General features: G+C 34.7%; 1 protein-coding gene and 2 pseudogenes across 1 annotated transcript; 1 reads left to right on the top strand and 2 right to left on the bottom strand.

The window, feature by feature from the left end:
• Positions 1 to 2419: 2419 nt before the first annotated feature.
• On the bottom strand, positions 2420 to 3375 carry LOC140694513 (olfactory receptor 8K1-like; annotated as a pseudogene).
• A 14822-nt stretch (positions 3376 to 18197) lies between these two features.
• Positions 18198 to 19130, top strand: LOC140694345 (olfactory receptor 5J2-like). The gene has a single exon (XM_072957623.1). The coding sequence runs from the start codon at positions 18198 to 18200 to the stop codon at positions 19128 to 19130; it is 933 nt and encodes a 310-aa protein (XP_072813724.1).
• A 5670-nt stretch (positions 19131 to 24800) lies between these two features.
• LOC140694430 (olfactory receptor 8K3-like) overlaps positions 24801 to 26496 on the bottom strand; it is a 47183-nt pseudogene continuing 45487 nt past the window's right edge.

Genomic DNA, 26496 nt, shown 5'->3' with positions numbered 1-26496 from the left:
TAAAAATTAATATAAATATATTCCAATTTCCTAACTAAAAGCTTTTGCTGCATCAAGCCATTAATTACATATGTGGTGAATATAAACATAAGAACATGAGAAGTTTTACCTGAGGAAGAGGTGTGAGTGGACAGATATGAAGGGACTTTTACATACGTTGGAAGCATTATTTCTAAGCTATTCATCATTATAATTATGATGAAATATGTGCTTTGTGGTAATTAAGACTATGACCTTAGTGAAGTTTAAAAAGAAGGGAACATTTTAGAACCATTCACATTGTATCTACAATATATAATAGCTGCTGTTACTCACCTATTATCACCACTTTGCAATTTTATCATCACACAGTGAAAACGATATGTTAGTAAATATTAGTATCCCTTCTTGAATTTTTTTTTAAATCATGGAAGAACAATCACAGTGCATAATACTTTTCCTTAGTGCTTTTTTTTATTCAAATTATTATGCAAATTTGTAAACCATTTACCCAGCAACACATAGAATGTGGAAGAACCCTTATGAATTTATTTTAGAAATAAAAAGCAATCATATATCATGTTATAAGCACAAAGCTATTTATTACAACATTTTTAGTAGTGGCAAAAGAAATAAAAACTTGCAAACAACCAAGTGTCCATCAGTTAAAGAATGGTCAAATATAAAGTAATTAATCTGGACTCCACTGTTGTATGCTGGTGTTAAAAATGAAAAAACAAAAATTAATCTTTATTGGCCAAGAAAAATACCAATGATGAATTCTCAAGTTAGAAAAGTAAGTTGTAGAGAATATAATGTATTAGGGTTTTTTAAAAGTTCTTTCTGTATGAATGATACTGCAGAATGCTATTAATATTAATTAACTGTATTTGTATATTGTATAAAGTAATGGAAATGCTGTAATTTGGTAAAGAAATAAATGTGACCAAAAAAGTATTTGCAGTATAATATAAAATATTACTCTAGAAAATAAAATTTATTTATAACAGTAAATACGCTTAGGGACAGGATTGAAAACTACCATGGTAAACAAAATTGATATTTTTGGAGACTGCAATTTTGTATTTCTTTTCTTTTGCTTAATTTATGTTTTATATCTTTTCTATTTAAATTTTAAAATATTTTCCAGCTTTATAGAGATTATAATTGATAAATAAAATTTGTATGTATTTCCAGTGTGCAATATGATATTCTGATATATGTATATAAAGGTAATGTGATTATTATAATTAGCTAATTAACATATCCTTTACCTCACATAGATAATTCTTTATTTCTTTTGTGGTGAAAACACTTAAGATGAACTCTCAATAAAGTAAACCACAGTATATTAAAAAAGGGACAAAATTAACAAATTGCATAGATCTGGGATAAAGAGACCCTAGTTCATATTTTGATTTACTTCCCCACAATTTTCTCTTTAAATGCTGACATAGGTTGAAGCAAGAATGACTGGGGTAGTGTATATATTTTAAAAACTTTAAAAAGACCACCTCAAACAACAAAGAGAACACTAAGATGTATGGAATCCGTTTATTTGTTGAGTAAGTACACAATCGGAATAAAGTGTTGTTAGCAGAGTCCATTCAAAATATTGGCTCTGTGTATATACAAACCCATGAAGAAGACAAAATAGATGTGACAAAAGTGCAATTAACACCAGAGTGTGCCAGTCATCTCTAATCTTAGTTATCACTGCTAAAGATTTTCAAAAGATTGATGTCATTTTAGTAAATGACCAGAAAACTTAATTTTCTTGTGTTTGCGAATTTTAACTTGTTTGTTGGGAGGCTATAAACCAAAGTTAGCTATAGTGTGATGGTCTATGGGAGACCCAGAGTTAGCCAAAATTTTTCTCATGGTTCTTAATTAAAAAAAAATTCCCAAATGCTCATTCCATCCTTGACATTAAAACATTTGAATGCAATCAGATTGAAAATTCCATTCTGAAGTTCACGCTTTGTTTCTTCTTCAGCTCAGATTCTTGAAGCAGCTTGTTCATGTTGTGTTGTAATCAGAGATTTTGTTACTTTCTTGCCTCTTGTCTGACCTACGCACTTTTCATGGTCTAATTTTATTTAACTTACAGTGACTGCTATAACATACACATTACTAATTTTCTGGTTAATGGTAGTCCATGTTGACTATTTAAGGCTTTTTCCTTCACCTCTGCAAGTCAAAATTTGAGCAAGAATTTGGCATAATCTGCCTTATGTCTAAAAGAATTTAAGTTCCATTATGACCTTGAAAATTATCTGGCTACAATATTTATTCAATTGAAGTGGAAAAGAGTACAAGGAGTTTAAAGAGAAAATGTTTTATTCAGAAAAAGAGAAAAACAATCTCATAAAACATTCCCACTTTTTGATGCTATAATCAGAGTGATAGAATATTAAATAACAATTGTCGGACCTACTTTTGTAACTGAATATTAAGATATTAATGGGGAATTTTGCATTGATTGGTTAAAGTTCTCTTCAGAGCATCTTTTACTTCTTTGTTCCTCAGGCTATAGATCAATGGATTCAGCATAGGAATCACTAGGGTGTAAAACACAGAGGCCATTTTATCAATAGCAAAAGCATGGCTGGATTTGGTTTGCAGGTAAATAAACAATAATGACCCACAGAACACGACCACCACTGTCAGATGGGAGCTGGAAGTGGATAAGGCTTGGTGTCTTCCATTCCATTGAGTTCATTCTGAGAATGGTCACAAGAATAAACATGTAAGACACAAGAACAACCAAGAGGGAAGAGAGCGAATTGCACTCTGAAAAGATCAAAATGATCAATTGTAACTCATGTGTGTCAGAGCAGAGCAGTCACAGTAAAAGTAACTGATGATGTTAGAGTCACAGAAGGACAACTGAAATAACTTAATGGTGAGAAATAGTGACACAAATGTGCCATAGAGATAGGGAGTAAGTACCAGCCCCCAACACACTTTCTCTGCCAGGATGACCCTGTAGAGAAGAGGCTTGCAGATGGCGATGTAGTGATCATAGGCCATTGCTGATAGGATGAACAGTTCAGTGATGATGAAAACCTCAAAGAAGGCTAGCTGGGTGGCACACGAATAGTAGGAAATTGTATTTTTGTGCACCACAAAGTTGACCATTATTTTGGGGCCAGTGGAGTAACCAAGATCAGTAGTTGACAAATGTCTAAGGAAAAAGTACATGGGAGTATGTAGCTTGGAGTCCAAATGGGTCAATATAACCATGCCCAGATTGCCCATCACTGTGACCAAGCATATGACTAGGAAGATTCCAAAAAGAGGCACCTGCAGCCCTGGGCTGTCAGTGAGCCCCAGGAGAATAAATCCTGTCACTTTGAATACTGCAGTATGGTTATGTTTCTCCATATGGTTCATCCTGGTAACCTGTGTGTAAAATCAATATTGATTATATTTGAGATGCTATCTTCTAAGAGAATTTCATACATGATGCATGAGATTCAGTCATTTTTCTTTGTCTCAAATTGTAAATAAAGATTCCTCTTCCCATCAGGTCAAAACTGTACACATCTACATTCACACTGCAGTGAAAGAGCCTAATGATTAGCATTTTTTATTGTAATGTAAGTTCCTGACATTAAGCTTTTGATTGCTGAGTCAGTCCATTTCAAAGACATCCACCTCAAATAAATATATGTCCAGCTACACAATCAGGTAGCCAGCCTGCCCTGTCTGTTAACTTCTCTTTTAGAAAACCCTAGATGTTGTAGGTAACTGACTGCTTGATTGACCCTGCTTTTTTCCTTCCTGCATTTTAATTCCTACTTGTGTTTTAAATACACCATTAAAAAGTGAATCTAGGTGCCCGCCCTTGACCACAATCAAGCCAGAACTCATGATATTCTCTCTCTCTCTTCCTCTCTCCTCAGCCTCTCTGCCTGGCCCTGAGTATGCCATGTACCCTCCAGAATGTGGGCAATAAATCTTGTTTTTCAAAAGTTCCCTGAAAATTGTTGCTTAGGTGCATCCTGCAATTGTAATAAAATTCACAAGGGCTGGTCCAGCCACCACACACTAGCTCTGGTTGGGGAAATGTCTGTGGGGGCTCACTACAAATAGTAAGGGGCACTTGAGTGCCCACAGGCATTCCTAGTTGATAGAATCACTACCAATCTGCTGAGACCAATGTGAAACACAGATTCATTAAAACTTTGGTAAAGCATGTTATAAGGGGGCAAGACAATTTGAAGATATTTTTTGAGACGGCTACTATGGCCTACTTCTTTTAACCCAAGTCTTTTGAACTATATCAAGTGACTTATTATATTTCAGGTTTTAAAAATTTCCATGTAATTTGTAAAAGAAAAAATCTACACCCAAACCATAAACCTTATATTATTAACAATCATCATATCTCTTTAAAGTTGCAAGACACAAAAAGACTTTCTAAACGTTTGGATTGACAAGTTAGACGGTGATCAGAAAATCCTCTGAGTACTGAGTACAGATTTCAGTACTTCTCACTGACTCTAGCCCAGCTTGTTTTCCCAACACAAGCTCCAATGTTGTAGTATTTTAGTTTCAGTGTTTTGTTATTAGTATCTTTGTCCTCATTTGCCACATCAGTTGTTTCTGACTATTGAGTCACCTTGAAGGGTCTTCCAATCACACATACCTCTTATGCATAAAGAGGGCTCTCCACTCTTATTATTTACTAATGCTGATGGATTATGGAAATTTATGTAAAGAGATCCACTGGAAAGAAGAATACAAATGAATATCAAGCACTGATATAGAACTCATTAAATGCCAGGCATTTAACTGAGCACTTCACATATATTAAATCATATGATCCACACAATCACTCTAGGAAATAAACTGTAAAGTCAGCTGTCTGTTTTCACAGGGGATTGATTCCAGGACCTGCTGTAGATACCAACATCTGCAAATGCTTAAACCTTAAAGGCCACCTTCCACATCCACAGGGGATTCTGCATCTGCAAATTCAACAAACCATCACTGATAAACATAGTAGCATACATACTGAAAACAAATTTGCATGTAAGTGGATTGTGCAGTTCAAACCCATGTTGTTTGAACGTCAACTGTATTAGCATAATCCATCTAAGTGTCAAGGAAACTGGGGCATAGGAAGTGAAATAACTAATGTTACTCAGGTAATAAATGGTATTAATAAAAGTTATTCTGTCTTCAGAATATATCCTCATAAACACAGAGACATTCTTCTGCTTTGTTAAGGTCACCCTAAGTACAGAGGAAGGGAAAGTGGGACAGGAGGGACACCAATTGAATTAGGATAGAAAAAGATTCTTGTTAAGATAGATAACTGAAGCATTAAGTTTATTTTAAAAACTGAGATGATCTAAATGCACAGAACAGAGTATCAGAGATGATATAACAGATCTGTCCTGCACATGAGTTCTACTGATGACCGGAAAGTACATTGCAAGGGGAGAAACAGTTTTGTAGAATTTAACACCCTTCAAGGTCTACGGTGATGATTGAGTTTAAGCTGTATGTCCCGAGAAATTGTTGAAGTCCAGTGTTTCTACTCACCTTACTGAAGAATCTGCTTTTACTTTCTACTGTTTTAATCCTCATTGTCTGTTGCAGAATGTTTTTAAGTGTTTTTCTATCCCCTTGAGACTCATTTTGTTAAAGTTTTGATCTGGTTCAAGGATAAAAAAAAAAGTACATAATTACCTGAGGGTGGGTGTCTTGTATACGCATTAATTATTCTCTAAATGTTCTATTAGGAAAAATAAAAAATATTTCATGCCTGGGTCTAATGAAATAAATTATACATCACTAAACACTGAATAACATAGGTATAATTTTGTCAGTATCTCAGTTACACAATTAGTATGCATATTAGGTGCATCTCACACACATGCACACAAAATGCACGAGCAAATGAACAAATGACTTTGTAGAAAAAGATTATACAATATTTGATAATACAGTGTCCATTAACCAAGAATATTTTTGATGGAAATATAATCCTTATGTCAACCTATAGGTTGACAATTACAGGTTGAATTCTAAGGATTTCTCTTTATCATTGGTTTTCAGATATTTTATGTGATGTGATCCGGTATAATTTCCTTTCTGTTTATCCTGCTTAGAATTATTTTAGCTTCTTATACCTTGGGTTATAGGGTTTCTTTTTTTTAAATTCTGTCCAACATTCTTCCAGTGGTTTTGCTGCACCATGTAATGTCTTCTTCCCTCTTGGATCTACACTTAAATGTACAATATGTAGCTTGTTATTTTTCTACAGATCACTAAGACTATTTTCATGGTATTTATTCAGTATTTTTATTTCTCTCTGGCTTTATTTTAGGTAACCTCTATTGTGATGTGTTTAAGAGAAGTTATTGTTTATTTTTCACTGTAGAATTTGCTGTTACTCTTATTCAGCAAATATTAGTTTATATCTAGTACTCTATTTTCATCTTCTGAATTCCCATTAGGTTATTTTTAAACTTTTTTTTGCCTCCTCAAAAGTTTAGTGTTTTAATTAATTTATTCAGTATGTTGAACATATTTATAATAAATTTAAAGTCCTTGCCCAATAATTCTATCATCACTGTCATTTAAGAATCTATTTTAATCATCTCCTGGGTGAGATCACATGTTCCTGCTTTCACATATGTCTAGTATTTGGGATTGAATGCTAAATATTGTGAATTTTTATGTTAATAAGCATTGTATTTTTTCTGTCTTCTTAAAAGAATGTTAAACATTTTAAACAGGGATTTGGTGGCTCTGTTTAGGACTTGTTTTCAAATTGTATGAATAGAAGCCTAAAGTAGATTTTACCTCTGAGATCCTCTATACTGGATGCCCAGGTGCTGAACAAAGATTCTGCTTTCTGGCTTTTTGTAACTCTAATCTCTTCCTGGGCTTTTTCATCTCTGGAATTATTCAGCTTATAATTCTGTGATTATTTTTTTTAATAGATTTGTAGACTTTCACTGTAGACATGCCAAAATTAATGTTCAGTAAGAAACTCAAAGAAACCTTGTAATATTGTTACTTTAAGTGTAAATGGATTAAAGTCTCCAAAAGCAGAGACTAGTAGAATGAATTAAAACAAAATCATGATCCAATTATCTGCTTTCTTTAAGAGGATTACTGTTTACACTGATGTTTTGTGCAGAAAATACAATGAAAACATGATTGAAAAGATACCTGCCGTAAAGAAAAAAAAACTGACAGAAACAAACACAATTTGCTGACATAGAGTTTAATAATTGTTTCTGTTGGCAGAGATGGGGAATTCTGTGGAATCATTAAAGGAAACATTGAATCAACAGCATGGATTGTTGGGATGTTGGGGAATGAGTGACATTTAATTGAGATCTAAAATATGAAGATTCATTTGGCTGAATATAAGCAAAACAATGCATTTGTCTCTGCATTTTAATTATCCTTTGCTCTGGAGCCAAAAAGAATGCAATTATAATTGTTAGAAATATTATCAAGTAACATTTGCCTTTATCATAGTTTATTAAAACAATATTCTATATTGGATATTAGATACAAAGTTTGCATTGATTCTTAAAGATTCTATAAAAGGTGTTTTTTACTTCTTTGTTCCTTAAGCTGTAGATGAAGGGGTTAAGCATCGGGATCACTAAAGTGTAAAACATGGAAGCCATTTTATCAGTATGGAAGGAATAAGCGGAGTTAGGCTCCATGTACATAAAGAGCAGAGACCCATAGAACACAACCACCACTGTCAGATGTGAACCACATTTAGGGAAAACTTTTTTCCTGCCCTCTGCAGAATGCATTCAAAGTATGTGTATCAGAATCAGTACGTAGTATAGTAGGATGTCCACCAGCACATGACGAAGTCTCCGGAACATGATGACACTGTAGCACAGAGGGTGACAGATGGCCAAATAGCAGTCATAGGCCATGGGTGACAGGATAAAAAAATCACTGATAAAGAACATAAGAAAGAAAGCCAACTGTGTGACACATGCATAATAGGATATGGTATTTTGATCCACAATAAAACTTACCAGCATCTTGGGACAAATGACAGTAGAATTACCAAGATCAATGAAAACCAGATGTTTGATTAAAAAAACACATAGGTGTGTGTAGATGAGAGTCCACTTGGGTCAAGATAATCATGCCCAGATTGCCCAACACTGACTGTGTAGATGATGAGGAAGACCCCAAAAAGGGGGACCAGCAGTTCAGGCTGCATTGTGACTCCCATCAGAATGAATTCAGTCAATGATGATAGATTCTGCTGGCCCATTTAGTCCTGTTAGCTTTTCTGGGAAAAATTAGCGGGGTTGTTATTAGTTTCATTTAGTGTCACCTGAACAAAGACAGAATGAATGTTTTCTTAGTAATAGGACATAGAAAAATAATTTCCACATCTGATTTTGATACTAAAATAAATGACAGAATCTTTTACTTCCCAAGAAAGGGTAGTCAAATGAAACACATGCTCAGTTATGACATATGAGACTCTAAAGAGTCAGAAATATTTGGAACATGTCCATTGATTTAGAAAAATCCATACTGGTGTTAACAGAGAAATGTTAGACTTCATTTCATCTACACAATCGTATCCCGATTTTTCTTTCATACACTTCCATTTTTGTCTGAGAATTTTTGCAGTGCTCTCAGATTTTACAAAAGTCTATATAAAGAGCATAATACTGGAATTTTAAAATATTTCAGTGATAATGTCATCCACTGCGTTTTATAAAATTTATGTAGGAAGTCAGTAAAACTAAGTGGAACCACTCTGGTTGAAGATAATGAACCTGCTTTATCTTAATCCACCTGGATTCCCTTCCTTTCACATTCAGTTTCTTCTCCATGAAAACCTGGAACTCTGCAAGCATGATTTTCAGTTGGAGGAGTCAGTGGAGTTCAACATGCTCAATCAGGCAAAATGCAGGACAGAATTACTACAACATAATAGAATGCTCAGCTCTAGCCTGCCCAGTCCAAATGGACCAAGGCAGGAATTCCTTCCTATCAGGTGAAAGTTCTGGGCATTGTTGAAGAAAAATTAATCAGTCAAACTAAGAAAGAAATGGAGGATTTTATTCTAATGAAATTGAGGATTATAATCCAGGAACAGCCTCTCAGAAAGCTCTGAGAACTGTCCACATATTAAAGGTCAAAACATAGTTACATAAGTTTTTGAAACAGAGGGCTGTGCATTAAGTGACGTATTATTGACAGTTTACACAATCCAGCTCTACCCATAGAAGGTGAGTAGTGGGTCATGGGTCATTGTGGTCCCTTACAAGATTAAAAAGGAAAGCTGTCTCCTAAGGAGTTATCTTATTGACAGAATGTACCTCTTTGTGGTTGAGCTGATGGGTATTTCTGCTGATGGGGGGTTTGGTGCATAATGCAGACACACAATGCATAGCAGAGGGGAGAAGAAGTTAAAGGGCAGAGGACAATTTTTATGGTTAAAGTTCTTTGGCTTACCGTAGAATATAAATTTTTATTTCATCAGAGCTGTCAGGGAGGAAGAAATTTTCCTCTACCCTTCTAAGTTCTTTTGGCTGGTCTAAGAATTAAATTGCTGTGAGACAGATTAACAGGAGAAAATCAAATAAAATTTATATAACATGTATGCATGAGAGAGACCCAGGAAATTTGAGTAATTCACCCAAATGACCGAAGTCCTCAGCTTAAATACCATCTTCAGCTAAAGGCAAAAGAGGATATTGGGGGCAGTGGTTTGGGATTTCAAAGGGAGGGAGGCAATTCACATGGAGATGGTAAAGCAAATATTTGGTAAACAGATATTTGCTGGGCCATGCAGAGACAGTGGTACGCAGTGTGAACACTGATTTCCATGCACTGCCTGAGTTTCCCCCACCACACTAGGCAACTTTCTCTATAGATGCCACTGGTGATAGTTCTATTCTGGGAACAAGCTCCTTATCTAAATTACTTGGTGATGAGCCAGCTTTATCTCTTTTTCCTAGATGATTCTGTCTTGTTTCTCCATTGAATCCCATTCTACTTACAGGTTTCTTTGTTTTTTACCATTTTACAAATAACAATCAAATGTTTCAGGACCTTCTCTTAAGGTTTTCTTGCAGAATGAGAGACACACTGAGTAAAGCAAAGGAATTCAAAATTCCAGTCCTGATCTTACCATTCTGAAGTTTTCAGTGCTGCTGAGAATGATTCTACTGTTTATTGAGTTTGTCTCCATTTTCAGTGTCACTTACTACTTTCCTCTGAAGATGTCCTGATTCTTCGAGCTTGCCCACTCTAGTAAGAGAGTGTACTAAGTGCACAATACAATATTGCTAACTATACACAATGTTGTACAGCAGATCTCTGATACTGTTCATCTTACATAATTGAAATTTCAAATCTGTTGATTAGCAATTCCCCATATAATCCATCAATCTCATTTCTGGGCATTTATGGAAAAGCATTGCCATCAGGACATTCAAGTGATATTAATACCTTGCCCACTCTTCTTATTTGGGAAAGGATATCTCTGGTCATGTTTGGACATCTTGATGCAACATTTTATATACTTCCATTTAAGGCTAATCATTAGGGCAGGCAGGATGCAAAAAGTATGCAAAAGAATGACTGCTTTTCCATCCTCAGACCTGGTGATAGCAGTTTGGAATTATTTGGGGTTCAGGGCTTTCTCCATAACTCTTAAATAATTCTATTTATTTGCCAGTCTACTAACTCAGTTTGTAAAGCCTGTTCTGAAAATAAAATTAACCAAAGGGTAAGCGACCAATATGGAAAACAAGCAGACAACTAAAAAATCTATATGTTCATGTATGGGAGGTTACCCTTATATATAAGGACTTATATCCTTATATTCAAATTATGTTCATTTAAAAATATTGCAAAATTTTATAAAATATTATAATATAGTGCATATTGTAACATATTATTTTTCAAACATTGCATTGGATGTGTTTATTTAAAACTATATTTATCAAATATTATATAGGACATATACTAAGAAAAAAAGATTTAATCTGAAATTCAGATGTGACTGGGCATCCTGTATTTTATCTAGAAATCCTAACCTTAATAGATTTTAATAGATGAGATCAGTAATGATTTTTTCAGATATTTCCAACTTCTTCACTTGCAATATCCAAATGCACTTTCAACATTCAGAAATCAAATGGATGTATGACATCTAGTAAATTCATAGGATTTAAAGTCCTAAAAATACTGTACTACTCCAGTCAAAAAGACAGATAATGAATTTTTGTGGTGTAAAGTATCAGTTGTCACTGACCATAAGAGTGTCAATGATCAGCAATCAGACACCATGGGAAACTACCAACACCCAGGTGGTAATCAAAATCGACATTCCGATCAACTCTTCTTTAATGAAGAATTGGGTTTTCTTCTCCAAACTTACATTTACTTTTTCTCTGGTTAGGGAGAATAAATGCCTTTCCTCTCTCTCTGTGATGATGCCTGAGGAAATAGCATATAATTTATTCAGATGATTAAGCCCAAATTATCTCAGTGATTGTTTTTAATTGCCTGTATGTTTACTAATTATCCAGGACATCCTATATATTCCCTAGTGAAAAAATATAAGAGACAATTTTAGGAAAGTAACAAAATAAGATAAATGATTTGTACAGTTCATGGAGACCTACATAAATGCACTCACTCCCATACAGAGTAGATGATTAAAGTAACAATGAAAAATACTTTAACATCAGCTTTATCCTAGTAAAACTGGAACAATTCAAAACTCATGATACATTTTACATGACATTATCATCATCATGTAAGATTTTTTCTTTGAATTTATTATTCAGATAAAACTATGTAGTAAGCACTGTTAAATATATATAAAGAAATTAAAACCTCATCTTTAAATGAGTGCTATACCTGCCTTGTCCTTTCATATGGTAAACCCACAATGATTGTTGTAATGCCATGTGTTACTCTAATGATTGCCTCAGCTGTAGTGTTTCTTGAGTTGAAATCCCACCACACTTGGGTAACGTTCAGTACAACCTCATTAAGAATAAAATCTAAGATACTACTTTCCTTCTCATAAGATTTCACTTATGCTGTCTCTCTATAACTTCCATAAGTAAAAGAATTGAGGGAAATTCACATACAGCTGAAGATGGATACGTTTTGAAGAATATTTTATTTGTTCCTAATACCTAAATCAAGATATATAACATTTTCAACACCAAAGACATTTCCCTGATGCTTTATATTCCCTACATCTAGACTACGCCCATCATGAGGAAATTTTCCTTATCTCTTGACTCCCCAAATAATACTGTCCTACCTCCAGCAACTGCAGCTCTGGTTTCTATCCCTAAATTAATTTTTCCCATTTCTGAATTTCAAGTAAGTAGAATCACACAATACATATTTTCAGTCTGGTTTCCTTCATTCAGTATAATGATGTGGAAGCTCATCTCTGTTGTGTTCTTATGGATACACAGTCCACTTTGCGCATATGCCACAATTCTTTATTCTCCTATTGATGGATATTTAAGTTTTGGTTTATTATGAAAAAGTCTACTATAAACATTCCTATATAAGTTTATTTATGGACAGGTGGGTTAATTTCTCTTTGTTAGATTGAAGTGAAATTTTTGGATCATAAGGTAAATGTATATTTAAGTTTATAGAAAACTTCAAGCTTTCCAAACTTATTATAGCATTTTACATTACCGATAAATATATATGAGATTCCCATTTTCTCCATCCCCATATTTGATGTAAATTATTTTTACTTTGAAATGGAAATTTGAGGAAATTATTTCATTGTGATTTTAATTTTCATTTACTTGATGACTAAATATGATGAACACTTTTCTTTGTATCTGTGGGCCATTCATGTAGCTTCTTTTAAAGTATCTAAACTTTTGCCCATTTTAATTTGGTTGTTTGTTAATCATTTTTGGGGGGAAATTTTATATGTGTGCTGGACAAAACTGCTTTTTCAGATTTTCTTCTAGAGGTTTTATCGCTTCAGTTGTTTGGCCCAGGATCCTGCAGTGATACAAAGCAGAGCTGTGCTACCACTAGGGGGCAGAAAACTCTCTCCCATCTGAGAGCTCCACGTATACAAACAGATGTGGGTAAGGGGATGGAGTAGGTAGGAGAGGCCATATAGTTAGTGAAACCCTGGCCCACGGTACACAGACTCTGATGACTGAGAAGGTAGCAGAACCAAGAACCACTCCCTGTCATCACTTTAGTTGCTTTCATTTCCTTGTACATTTGCATGTCAAGGAATTTTGGAATCTATCTTGGACATTGTAGTATCATGCTACAAAAATGTCTGAAGACTGTTATATCCTTCTTAAGAAGGTTGATTTTATTTGCTCGTTTTCTTTCATATTTTATCAGAAAATTAACATGGTTTGACTCAAACTACAAACCCTGTCTCCTGGGTGGTAATACAAATATTACTTCATATCTTTAGCTCTGTCTGGCATTCTGTAACCTGCTCCACACTTTCATGGCTCAGCGTCGGTTAACTTGACACACAGAGTATGAATCTAACATTCCCTGGCTTTCCCCTTCCTGGAATGCATCCTTTATTTTCCTTTGACTGTGTTTGTCCCCATTCTGGCTTTCCATTCCTTAGCTCAGAAAGGCAGTGTGTTATATACAAGGTTCCCATTTGGAGCAGATCAAGGCCTTTCTCAAAATAGAATTTGTAAAATGAGAAAATCTCTTGTTCCATTCATGTCTAATGCCTTTCAGAACCTGCCTGATTTTCTGTCTCCAGTGCTTTCAGGTTTGTTTTGTTCTGTATTTTCTAAGAAACTAGTTTTTTAACTGTGAGGTGGCATGTCTTAGCAAAGCTTACTTGGTCATTACCAGAAACAAATAAGGAAAAATGTATATCTCTTTGAGATTCTAAATTATGTTTTTGCCTGATATAGAATTATTGTCTGATATTTTTCCAGTGTTTTAAGAGGTTGCTCAATTTTCTTCTGCTTCTCATTAGTTTGTCACAAAGTCTGTGTTCATTCTTATCTTTTTTTTCCTGTATGTATTATTTTTAGGTCTTTCAAGTGTCTATACTTATAATGCTTTCTATTTAATCTCTTGGTAATTAAATGTGGATAATTTCTATTCTCTTATGTTCAAATTCACTAATTTATGTCTGTAATGTCTATTATGCCTTTAACAAATACACAAAAAAATATTCATATCTGATATGATATTCTGCCCTAATCACTCAATTTGGTTTCCCATCATGATTCTTCTCTTTTTAATGTTCATGTTGCCTTTGAATTCTTAGAAATGTTTATTACTATTTTAAAGTTCTTTCTGCCAATTCTATCATCTCTGGTTTTCCTGGGTCCAGAAATGATATTTTATTTTTCATAATGTTAATATTTCTTAATGTTTCATAATGTCAATTGTGCATAACATTCTCCTGCTTCTTCAACAAGCATGTAAATGTTTCTTTGGATGTTGGACATTGTGGACATTTTTCAGTTGAGTCCAGAATTTTAAATCTTTCTTCAAACACTGTTGAGCTTTGTTTTGGCAGGAAATTTATTTACTTGCAAGTCTGCTTAATCTTTTTGTGAGCTAATGTGGAGCTTTGTTAGAGTGGAGTTCAGTGCATCCTTTTCTCTGGGTCAGTTCTCTCTTCTGCTGTCTCCACTGAAAGCCCTAGAGATTCAGTGAGATTCCTGACTAAGCTCTGACAGGATGTGAATGTGTCCCAACCCTCTGTGAACTGGTAGTTTTCATCATGCAGATCCCTGGTGGCTTCTTTTCCCCTAGTAGCATTTCTTGATCTAGCGTCACAGAATATCACCTTAATAAGTAGGTGCAGTTTAGAAATCAACCAGCATCTCACGTTGATATGCAATCACTTTGTCAGCGTGGGTGTCTCCACTCCAGGACCCAGTTCCACGTGTTCCAGGCACCTCATCCCTTCCTGATCTGATTTTGTGTCTTTATCTCAATATAATTATTGTGTTCTCCATGTACCCACCATCACTCCACGTCAGGGACCAGTAATCATGTCCCTTCTCTCACAGGTCCTAGTTTTGTGCTGACAGACATCAAATATATGAAAACTCCTGTTACATGCCTTCCTCTAATTTTCCAGTTGTTTTCAGCAGCAGATTTATTAAAATTCAACATTCCAGGTACCAAGACTGACAAAACCCCTCCGTTTCCCTACCAGTCTAACTTGAGCATCTTTCCCATTTTTCCCTATAGTGATGATCCATGTTTTCCCTATGATTCATAAAAGCCTATTTCCTGTTTTAATAACAGATTTCTAGATAATCTAAGTGTCTTTGGGGGTATATTTTTATTCAATCTTTCTAAAAACAAAGATTTGATCATTCTGGTAACCCTCTTGTCTCTGGTGTGTAGCATGATGTCTAGAGTGTGGAATCCTTCAGTAAATATTGGTTTGATGAATGAAAGCCTTGAATTTACACATTTCTAGAAGTATTCTTTCCAACTTATTCTACACAGTAAGCTGAAATTAGAGATAGGTGACCTAACCATCAGAACTTGTGTTTGTGTGTGTTGTGTGTGTGTGTTGTTTTTAAAGAGTCTTTAAAAGTAACAGCATTTTCAGGTTCCTTATCTTGGACATCTGCATAAAGACAAAATTTGTAACAAACCTAGCAATGTCTAACAATTTATCACTTATGTCATTTTCTGTTCTATGGGGCAAATTCTTCTCAATTATTGTTCCTATTATATGTTACTGAATTCAAGAATCCCCTCCCCCCAGCTTGATGTTTTCTTAAATTCTTTATAGCATTTTGGTTAACTACACACTTCAGAGAGATTTATGAGTCATGGGAAAATGTAAAGTCCCTTGAGAGCAGGGTCTCTCAAAGTTTCATGCGTTGCTCTGTAACATTTAAGCTGTAAGAGCTTATTAGAGGCTGATGTAAAATGTATATGTGTATACAGTTCTCCCTTCTATCCAAATTTGTCCTCTTAGAGGGAAAAATAATACTTTAAGATTTCATTTGTTGGTTCATTGTTCTGCTTGTTGTATATTAATAGTACAGATTTACCTTCAACCCTTTTACCTGGAGGTGTCTTCAGTTACATACTGTGAATATATTGTTTTTGTTAAAAGTAAGGAAACATGGAAAAGGATATGATGTTTCTAGAGTTGAGATTTTAAATATATTCTTTTGGTAAGTTAAACTTATTTTATAAAAACTTATCTTTTTCTTTTCTTTTTAAAATGTCCTTATTATCCAAAAGTTTGTTTTAAATCAGATAGAATCATGAATGTGTAGAATATTTAATTCAATTCCATTCTGTCCATGCCACCTCTCATTCAGTTCTGTTCACAATACCACCTTAAGATTTGCAGATGGGCATCCCTGAACAAGTAATATAGTTTAATTTCTAAATTCTGTCTGGAAATCCCATCTCCTTAATTATTCTTTCAATGAACACTATTCACAATATATAATCCTTCTTTGAGAAAATTTTATTTAATTGGTACTCTAAAAAGATGAGTCAGAGAGCTAGGGGAGCATTCTAACCAACACACGTATTCCTGCGGTGATGGAAATGTTCTATAATTAGTGCCGTTCAGTACAGTGGCTACTAGCTGCAAATGGCTATTGAACACTTGAATTGGGATTAATTCAAAGAGAAGAAATTTCATCAAATTCTATTTAAATATTCACACAAAGTTACTAGCTAGTGTTTTGGATAATTCAGATGTCATGGACTAATGCTATATTTGGTTTTGAAATACCAATTGCTGAATTGCTGAATTGCTGAAAGAACTCATACATTTTGGCAAGTAAATTTTTGTAGTGTCTAAGAAGTGTATGAGAAATTGTGTGATGTAGGTGTAATTAAATTCTGTCTGAGAGAAGATAAATGACTTTACCAAAGTCATTAAATCAATAAATGACAGAAACATCTTTTAATCACAGTTTGGGCTAATGCCAACCACTTTCCTTTTGTGGCAACTGAAGTATATTAATTAAAGTAAATCAATAGAATTGACATAGATAAACCAAATTTTATCATTGTGTTTATATCTTTATTCCTAAAAATACACTTAAGTATATTAATTAAAATAAATCAATAGAATTGATGTAGATAAACCAAATTTTATCATTGTGTTTATATCTTTATTCCTAAAAATATAAATAATCTTGACTAAATACAGAATATGGGTGAGCTCTGTTTTATTTTGGATAAATATATTTTCTTAAAAAAGCAGGCTATATTAGAATAAAAAGCCTAAGTAACAAAAACTATTTAATGAATGGAAACTCTATTTAGAAAACCATAACAATTTATATAAATATAAATATAAATATATATATATATATAAAATTATATAAAGGATAAGAAAAAGTATTCCAGACCAATAAGTAACTGTGGTTATCCACATGCTACATTTTATCTTATATATGCATGTGTGTATGTGGGTATATACATACATACATTTATGTATGTATAAATATAATTGATATATTAAACAATTAAATATAGAAAATATTAGGCATGCCACTTTATAGAAACTTATACAACAGATACATAAGCATATAAGCATAATGTGCATAAGCCAAAAATCAGCATGTAATTTGTGATGTCCTCTAACTGCTCAATGCAGGCAAGATGTGGCTCTCTGTGCTCCAAGTCTCGTGGTTGAGTGACTCCTCTGATGATGTTCTTCCATAGTGCTGATAAGGAGGCATCAGAAGGGGCCAGATATTTACACACTTTTAAGAGGATCATGACATCATCTTTGGCGGTCAGGACCCCATCTCATAATCTTTGCCTATCTCTGCTTATATCATAGTGCTTTTGTGTAGTAGTTACATGTGTAATACCAGAGCTGATTTGAGATCTTCTTGTAATGCACTTCTTTTATCCCTAAAAATGAAGAGTTTTATAGAAGGCTTAAATTAAATTTTGCAAATTCTTTTCACTTGTCATCAATGTCCCTCATGCCAGGTGTCATTTTCTTATAGAGGCAGGCACTTTGGAAACAGAATTAAATTTGTGAGAGACAAAATGCATTTTCATCATTTTCTTACAGAATAGAACTGTATGTAACACACACACAAATCGAAGCAATCTAATCAAGCTCCAAGGACAGAAGCCTATAGTGTTTCTATTATCTTTTAATAATAAATACCAGATTCTCCTGTGTCCATTCTAACCTGCATGTATTTTTCACCTCAGATGTCAAGATAAAGAATCAACCAATGGCTGAAGAGAATTTTACAGTTGTCACTGAATTTATTATTTTAGGACTGACAGACAGGGCTGAACTGAAAGTTGTGCTTTTTATGTTGTTCCTGGTGATTTATGCTGTTACTTTGGTGGGGAATCTGGGCATGACCTTGTTAATCCACATCGCACCTAAGCTCCACACTCCCATGTACGTTTTCCTCAGCTGCCCTTCATTTGTGGATGCCTGCTACTCATCTGCCATAGCACCCAAGATGCTGACCAACCTCGTGGTTGTGAAGGGAACCATCTCTGCTTGCATGGCACAGCATTTATGTTTTGGGATCTTTGTGACCGCAGAAGGATTCTTGCTATTGGTAATGGCGTACGACAATTATGTCGTCATGGTGAATCCTTTGCTTTATACTATAGCCATGCCTAAGAGGAAATGTGCAGGGCTGGTCGCTGGGTCATGGATTTGTGGAATAATTAACTCATCAATACACACAGTAAGTTTGGGGAAACTGTCCTTCTGTAGGCTGAATGTTATCAACCACTTCTTCTGTAATATTCCATCACTCCTAAAGCTGTCTTGTTCTGATACCTCCATGAATGAGCTGTTGCTCTTTATCTTCTCTGGAGTCATTGCCATGGCTACCTTCTTGACTGTGATCATTTCCTACATGTTCATTGCTGTTGCTATCCTGAGGACCTGCTCAGCAGCAGGCAGACAGAAAGACTTCTCCACCTGTACCTCTCACCTGACTGCTGTGACCATATTTTTTGGTACCTTAAGCTCTAGTCACATTCAGCCCAGCTCCCAGTATTCCATAGAACAAGAGAAGATGGTTTCTGTGTTCTACACACTAGTGATTCCTATGTTAAACCCCCTGATTTACAGTCTGAGAAACAAAGAGGTAAAAGATGCTGTGAGAAGAGCCATAGAAATGAAACATTTCCCCCGATAATTTGAAATCACTGTTAACCCTATAATACTGTACCAGTTGGTTCTCACTTCAAAGACTTCCACGAATGTTAAAGCTTCTAAGGACTGCACAGATAATTTCATTCTATACACTTATTTGCCATATAAGGAGACAGCCAATAGGAGAAAGCTGTGTAATCATACAGCTGCATGAGGAAAACCACAGTGTATCACAGAGGTCTTCTTCTGGCATACTGGGTTGTGAATTTCTGAGTCAGTACACAATACAGTATTACATTTATATTTTTGGTTGTTTAGAGAAAATAATTGTAAAATAATACTTGTATTTGAAGACATAAAAATAAAGTACTTACTAAGAAAAATAATTGGTTTTCAAATTTCTACGAATATAGATATAATGTCTATAGCCAAAATCTGCCTTCACTTATTTGTGTTTTAAATGGTCTGAAGAGTGATTGTAACATTATGATAAAAAATACATATTTGATCGATCTTCATCCTCCATTTTTGTACATTGTTCCTAACATCCTTGGAATTTACTAGGTGAGGAAAACAATAAAGGTGTCTTGTTATGTTTTGAAGACATAGCTTTGCAGAAATCATGATGTTAAGTATAGTAAAATTATATATGAAATTCAACCCCCAGGTAACAAAACATCAATTCCCCGCCTCTTTAGAAGTTTTGAATTGTGTTTCTAATTTTGCGATTATTTAACATTGCTATTTTTTGTTACGTTTTGAATAAGTAGCTCTCATTTTGCCTTTAAGTGTATAGTAGACACACAACAAATAAAAAATAGACAGAACAAGTGAGTCCTCTAACTTTTTCCTTTTTTATTTTTAAAATTCTTTGGCCTGTTCTAATTTCTTTGCCCTTCCATTTATAGTTTGGAATCACCTTGTAGATTTCTCCCATTAATTAATAGGTGTTTCACATCTTAAAAATACTGTGGCTTCCAATCCATGAGCAAAATATAATTCTCCATTTACACATCTTCAGTTTGTTTCATCAGTTTTGCTGTGTTCAACAGGTAGAGCTTGATCATATTCTGTCAGATTTATAATAAAATCATGTATTTTTGGTTTTATTGTAATAATTTGTATAACTTTTGAAATTTCCAATTGTTTGTTACATATATTCAGAAATGCAGCAGAATTCTGTATGTTGGCTTTGCATACTGTGACTTTACTGTACTGAGTGATTAGTTCTAGTAACTTTTACAGTTTCATTTTCCACATAAACAATCATGCCAACTACAGATAGAGGCAATTTCACTGATTTGTTTCAAATCAGTATGTCTTTTTATTCTTTTCCTCACCTTATTCCACAGGCTGGGATCTCCATTATGATCTTTAATAGTTGTGAGAAAAACAGTCTTGCCTTTCTCCAGTTTTAGTAGGAAAATATTTATCTTTTCATAGTTGAGTGTGCTGTTCATGTAAGATTTACTGTAGATGTCCTGTATCATTTTGCAGGGAGCCCTTAGCTGTTTCCAGATTGTTGAGAGTTTAATTTTATTTCCTACTGTAAATGCACACTGAATTTCATAAAATGCTTTTTCTGCATCAACTGAGAGAAATCAAATTTTTTTCTTTATTCTGTTGATATGATTAACTACATTATTGATATTTAAATGTTGAACTAAACTTACATCCCTAAAATAAACCTTATTTTGGTCATCATGTATTATTAATTCTATATATTGGATTAAATTTACTAATATTTTATTGAAGATTTTTTATGACTATGATCTTGAGTTTACAGATTAGCAAGCTGTATTATTCTTTTCTTGTATTGTCTTTGTCTGGTTTCAGTGTGTCAGTTATAGTGACGTCAAAAATTTTGCTGGAAAGTGACCTCTTTTCTCCTACTTCTTGGAAGAAGAAAGTATGAATTTTTTTTCATTAAATATTAGTAGAATTTTTCAATGATACCATCATTTAGCCTCTGGTTTTCTTACGAGGTTTTTCTATTAATTCAATTTTTAAAAATATATATAGCTCTAAAATCTCTCTATTACAATTTAGTGTGTTTTATACTTTCAGTCTTTCAAGGAATTTGCCTGTATGGTCTCAAATTCATGGACAAAAGTTTGTTCATAATATTTCCGTTACACTTTTGATATTTGCAGGGGAGAGATGTCAGTAACAAATTTATTTAATTTTAATCTTATGGTAGTTTATGATGAAAAAATGGGAAAATGAATATACATATATTCATGTACGACTGAAGAATTGTGCTGCACACCAGAAATTGACAGAACATTGCAAACTGACTATACCTCCATAAAAAAAGAATTATTTAATTTTAAGAGGCTCTACAGGACAGACAGAACAGCATGGATAACCCCACAGCAGAGATCTAATGACCCCTGGTTTCAGCCTCCATTGCCCCAGGACTTTTCTGTTTGAAACAAACTTGGGCACCAGAAACTAAACTGTATGCAGGAAAATCTCAGCTCACGGAAGCCACCGGCTATAGGACCTCTCAAGTTTTTCAGCTTTGTTAGTAACATAGCCTCCTCATATGCTCCATGCAGCATACAATCATGTCAACCAGACTTCCATGCATCATTTTTGGAAGCATATTTTTATTTATCTATTTTTACATATAGTCCCCACAAATTCTGTTAATTTGTAAGTTAATTCTGGAAGTGAGTTCTATCAAGTAGAGGATCGTCAGGTGTTCTGTGGACTAGAAATAACTACACAAACTAACTGTTAAGGAATTTCTTCCACTTTTTTAACTTTGACTTTTGTATTTGCTACATATTCCTTAGATATTTTTGAAATGTTTATTACATCAATTTCTATAATGTTTTCTGTACAAGTTAAAATGCTGACCATTTAATAGAGCCCAAATTATCCAATGCCAAGTTGGGATTTTGTAAACAAAAACATATTACCCATAACTACAGCCCCTCATATGTTTTATAACATTTCTTTCCCTGCACCCTGTATCTCTCAATTCTTTTTTACCTTCCTACAGTTTTTTTCTGGACACAAAGCTACTATATGTGTAACTTATCTAAAGCTAAAGATACTACTTTCTCTAACAATGCGACCCCCAATTGTTTTTATGTTATGCGGCTTTTAGGTCAACCTCATATAATGTGTTCCTTGTGATTACTTTTTTCATAAGTTTTATTTTCATTCAGGTTATCAAGGGAAGTTACGGAGCCCCTGCTGTACCATACGGTTGCAGCACACTCAGCAAATCACATGTCAGTTAATATTGCCATGTCACTTTAACAGATTTCCCAAACCAAAGTACCCTCTTTTCCAAGATCATACATTTCTAGACCAAGAGAGTCAGTAGAGACAACTTTCAATAGACCTCAGTCTCAGTTTGTGGACACCGTTATAACCCAGCAGCGAAGGCCAGGTCCCGCCAGCTTGGGTTTCCAGTCACCAGTGTGAGAGCCTAAGCCTGACCTGTAAGTCAGACTACCTTGCAAATGACACGTCAGCCAGTCCTTCCCTCCTGAGGGCTTGCTGTGCACATTTTATTTCATCAGGTTTGTGACAGTCACAGGACAACTGCAAATTTCCTCATCAGCTTTACAAGCAGACTGTGCAACACAGCCATGTTTCCTGGATGAGAGGTCTCTCTCTGGCCTCTGCCTCTATCTGGGTAGACATGCTCTTCCTACGATGGTGAACCTCCAGGAAAACCCTTCGGATGGAGCTGGCATGAGAAGTCTGGCCCTCAAGGGCCTCGAACCTCTCTTAGTTGTGGCCAGTCAGCTTAGCCACTGAAAGTGTTGTTGCCACCGAGTATTTGCAGAAAGGAGTGACTTAATTTTAATCACACACTCCAGAGCATTATGTCACACCAGAGATTATTAGTGGTGCGTGTTCAATGGCGTACGATTCAAGGCTTCCTATAGTGGATAATATTTATTTTTTTGTTTTATGTGACCACAAACTGATAGAAGTCAAGGCTTCCCATAACTGGATATGCATTGCTATGCAAAACACAAGTTTGTTAGGATTTCATACAAAATATTTTAATCCTTATCATCAAGAAGCTAATGAAGGTAAGACTGCCTGTAAATACAATGTAAACTTCTGTTGAAATGTGAGATAGTAGGAAATGGAGAGGCACCACGTGCCCTTGTGATGGGCATGCCCCTCATATTTCCACTCACATATACTAGAAATGAGAATAGAACCCCTCCCATTCCAGGACTTTGAGAGCTCGCTTCTTGATAGCATCACTGTCAGCTCTCCAGTGGTTGCTCTTTCTCCAGGGGATCCTGGGATATTTGTAGTACCGATTTGTTGTTTCTCACACTCTCCTTCTTTCCCAGTGACACCTTTCTCCAATGAAGAAACCATACGCATATGCAGTTTGACCCTTGGGAATATGATGGTTGTTGTGAGTCATTAAATACCTAATGAATTTCTTTTTCTAAAGATAATACCATCTAATTTTCATACTCAAGCTTCTCAATTAGTATTGTTTCTCTCTCCCATTTTCAGGTACTCTTTCAATGGCACATTGTGTAGGTTTATCAGTGAAGCTTCTTTCCATGAATTTGGTAAATATTCCTGAGTTGTATGTTCCTTTCATCCTCCAGTCACTGTGCTGGGCAGTCTTTGGGTGTTTCCATGAGTCAGGGCAACACTCAATATGTGGTACCTTTTTGGGAAGGTGTTTTTCACATCTTGTTCTATATGAATGCTACACCCTAAAATACCATAGTACCCAAACTTTGCACCTGCATGTGACACTCAGCCTTTCCCCACTGTATCATTTAGGAGTACTGTCACCATGCATGTAATGGGTCATTTAACAAATCCTAGCTCAACAGAGCTTAATTTAAAAAAAAAGTGATCACATGTCATGCTTTATGGCTTTCATTCTTTAAGTAGTGAATAGTATTATAATCAATATATTCTCTTGTCCTTAAATTGATTTCTCAATTGGCTGAAGCTCACATAAAAAGCTTCTTCAAATTCTGAGAAGCAGAAGATGATGGAGAATGAATATTTCCCTCAAAGACTTCTCTTTTTCAGGAAAGAACATTTATCTCTTGTATTGTGCCTTACAGAATTCCTCCTACAAGTCATTAGTGGTATTTCTTAAAATGGAAACTCCCTGGTTTCCTTTTCAGCATGCATGCTCTCGAGAAGTTAATAGTAATTTTTGCCCTCCTTCAATTTATTACAGATCTACTTAGATGTTGTCTTGTCTTCACTTTGCTGTGGATTTCTATTTTAACAAGGATACAGAAACAACAGGAATATAACTTTTAAACATGGATAATTCCTTTTTTTTTTGTCAAAAAGACAGGAATATATTACAATCTCCTAAGACAAACTGCCAGTTATTAAAAAAAAGAACAACGACTTGGGGGAACAAAATGTACAAATCTGGGAGCTTATGAGGGACCACAAAATTTATCTTGTGATATCAACCAAAAGGATTGGTTGAGACAAAAATCATGCACCAAACAGAACCTAGAGATGTTTGGTGAACCTACTAGATTCATATACAGAAGTGAAGGAATTGATGAGTAAAAAAGTGGAATCCCATGTTTAAAATAAAGATATTTGATTAACCTAATATGACAGAGTACTTCAAGTCATCAAATACACAGATAAAACATAACAAGGAAGAGTGTGAAGGTTAAAACAGAAGTAAAAGAAAAGACTTAGACACACAGACACACACTCTACAATTTTATTCTAATAGATGAGAAAAATGCCAGAATCATTGACAGCTTTTTCTGGTCTATATCCACCTAACACATTCTACGGTATTATAACATTTACTTTACTTATGTATGTAATTGATAGTTCCCACTCAAGGTAGTCAAATATTTTTACTATTTTGTTTGTTAATTTATTTACAATAATTAGAAACACCTGGCATATGTAAGATAATCCATAAATATATGTTGAACTCATTTATTTCTTTTGGAGGCAAACATAGCAAAATTTAAAGTCCATAGCCAGTTTATAGGACTCATATTGCATGTAAACTTTAAGTTAGTTTTTTCCACATCCTTTGTAGGGCGTATTTTACATCTTTGTTCTTCAAGCTATAGATCAAGGGATTTAACGGGGATAATGAGGGTGTAAAATATGGAAGCCACTTTATCAGTGTCAAAGGAATGACTGGACTCTGGTTGCACATACATAGAAATCAAAGTCCTGTAGAACTCTGTGACCACTGTCAGGTGGGACCCACAGGTAGAGAAAGCTTTCCGCCTGCCTTCAGCAGTGTTTATCCTGAGAATAGACTCAAAAATGAGCAGGTAAGACATGAGAACTATCAGAAGGGATGAAATCAAATCAAAACCAGCTAAAATCAGAATAATCATTTCAGCTTCATGAGTATTTGGGCAGTGTAAAGATATCAAGTGGAGACAGTCACAGTAGAAATGACTGATGACACTGTAGCCACAGAAGGACAAATGAAATATCTTTACAGTGACTATAAGAGATGCAAATGTGCTATAGAAATAGGGGACTGCCACCAGCACTCAACACACCCTTTGTGACATGATGACTGGGTAGAGCAGCAGGTTACAGATGGCCACATAACGGTCATAAGACAGAATAAAAATTTCAGTAACAATGAAAACAAGAAAAAAAGCTAATTGTACAGCACAAGAATAATAAGAGATAGTATTGACCCACAACAAAATTTACCAACATTTTGGGTCCAACCGTTGTTGAATAACCTAGATCAGTAAGAGCCAGCTGTCTGTGGAAGAAGTACATGGGTGTCTGTAGCCTGGAGTCCACCATAGTGAGGATGATCACGCCCAAGTTGCCCACCACTGAGATCATGTAGATGATGAGGAGAGCCCAAATAACGGAGCCTGCATCTCAGGGTGGTTTGTGATTCCCATGAGAATGAATTCTTTCAGCACTGTTCCATTGTGTGTTTCCATCCAGGTTTTTCAGGAAACCTATTTTGAATAGAGACATCAGCATAGTCAACAGGTTTTATGTATTATCACCTGGGAGATATTTAGTGTGCAAGATAGTATAAATAAGATACATTTAAACTTTCCTATTTAGGATATTTGAAAATCAGCCCATCTACTACATATCCTAATGTGCATGAATACAGGTAGAAACAGAGACAAAGACAGTCACTGGTTTTCAAATAGAAGTTATTTAACTAACCTAAGAACATTTGTCAATGTCCAGAAGATTTGTTGGTTATCACAGCTGGGAGATGGGTGCTACTGGCATATAATGGCTATATATATATATATATATATATATATATATGTGTGTGTATATATATTATAAAATAACCCATATCTGTCCCAAATATCAATAGTGCTAAGGTTGAAAAGCCAAGCTGATATAGATAGATGATAGATAGCTAAAGAGATACATACATACATACATACATACATGTA

Source organism: Vicugna pacos, unplaced genomic scaffold (assembly GCF_048564905.1).
Source record: "Vicugna pacos unplaced genomic scaffold, VicPac4 scaffold_21, whole genome shotgun sequence".
Classification (NCBI taxonomy): Eukaryota; Metazoa; Chordata; class Mammalia; order Artiodactyla; family Camelidae; genus Vicugna; species Vicugna pacos.
Note: the sequence above shows the minus strand (reverse complement) of the source record. Positions and strands in the feature narration are given on the sequence as shown.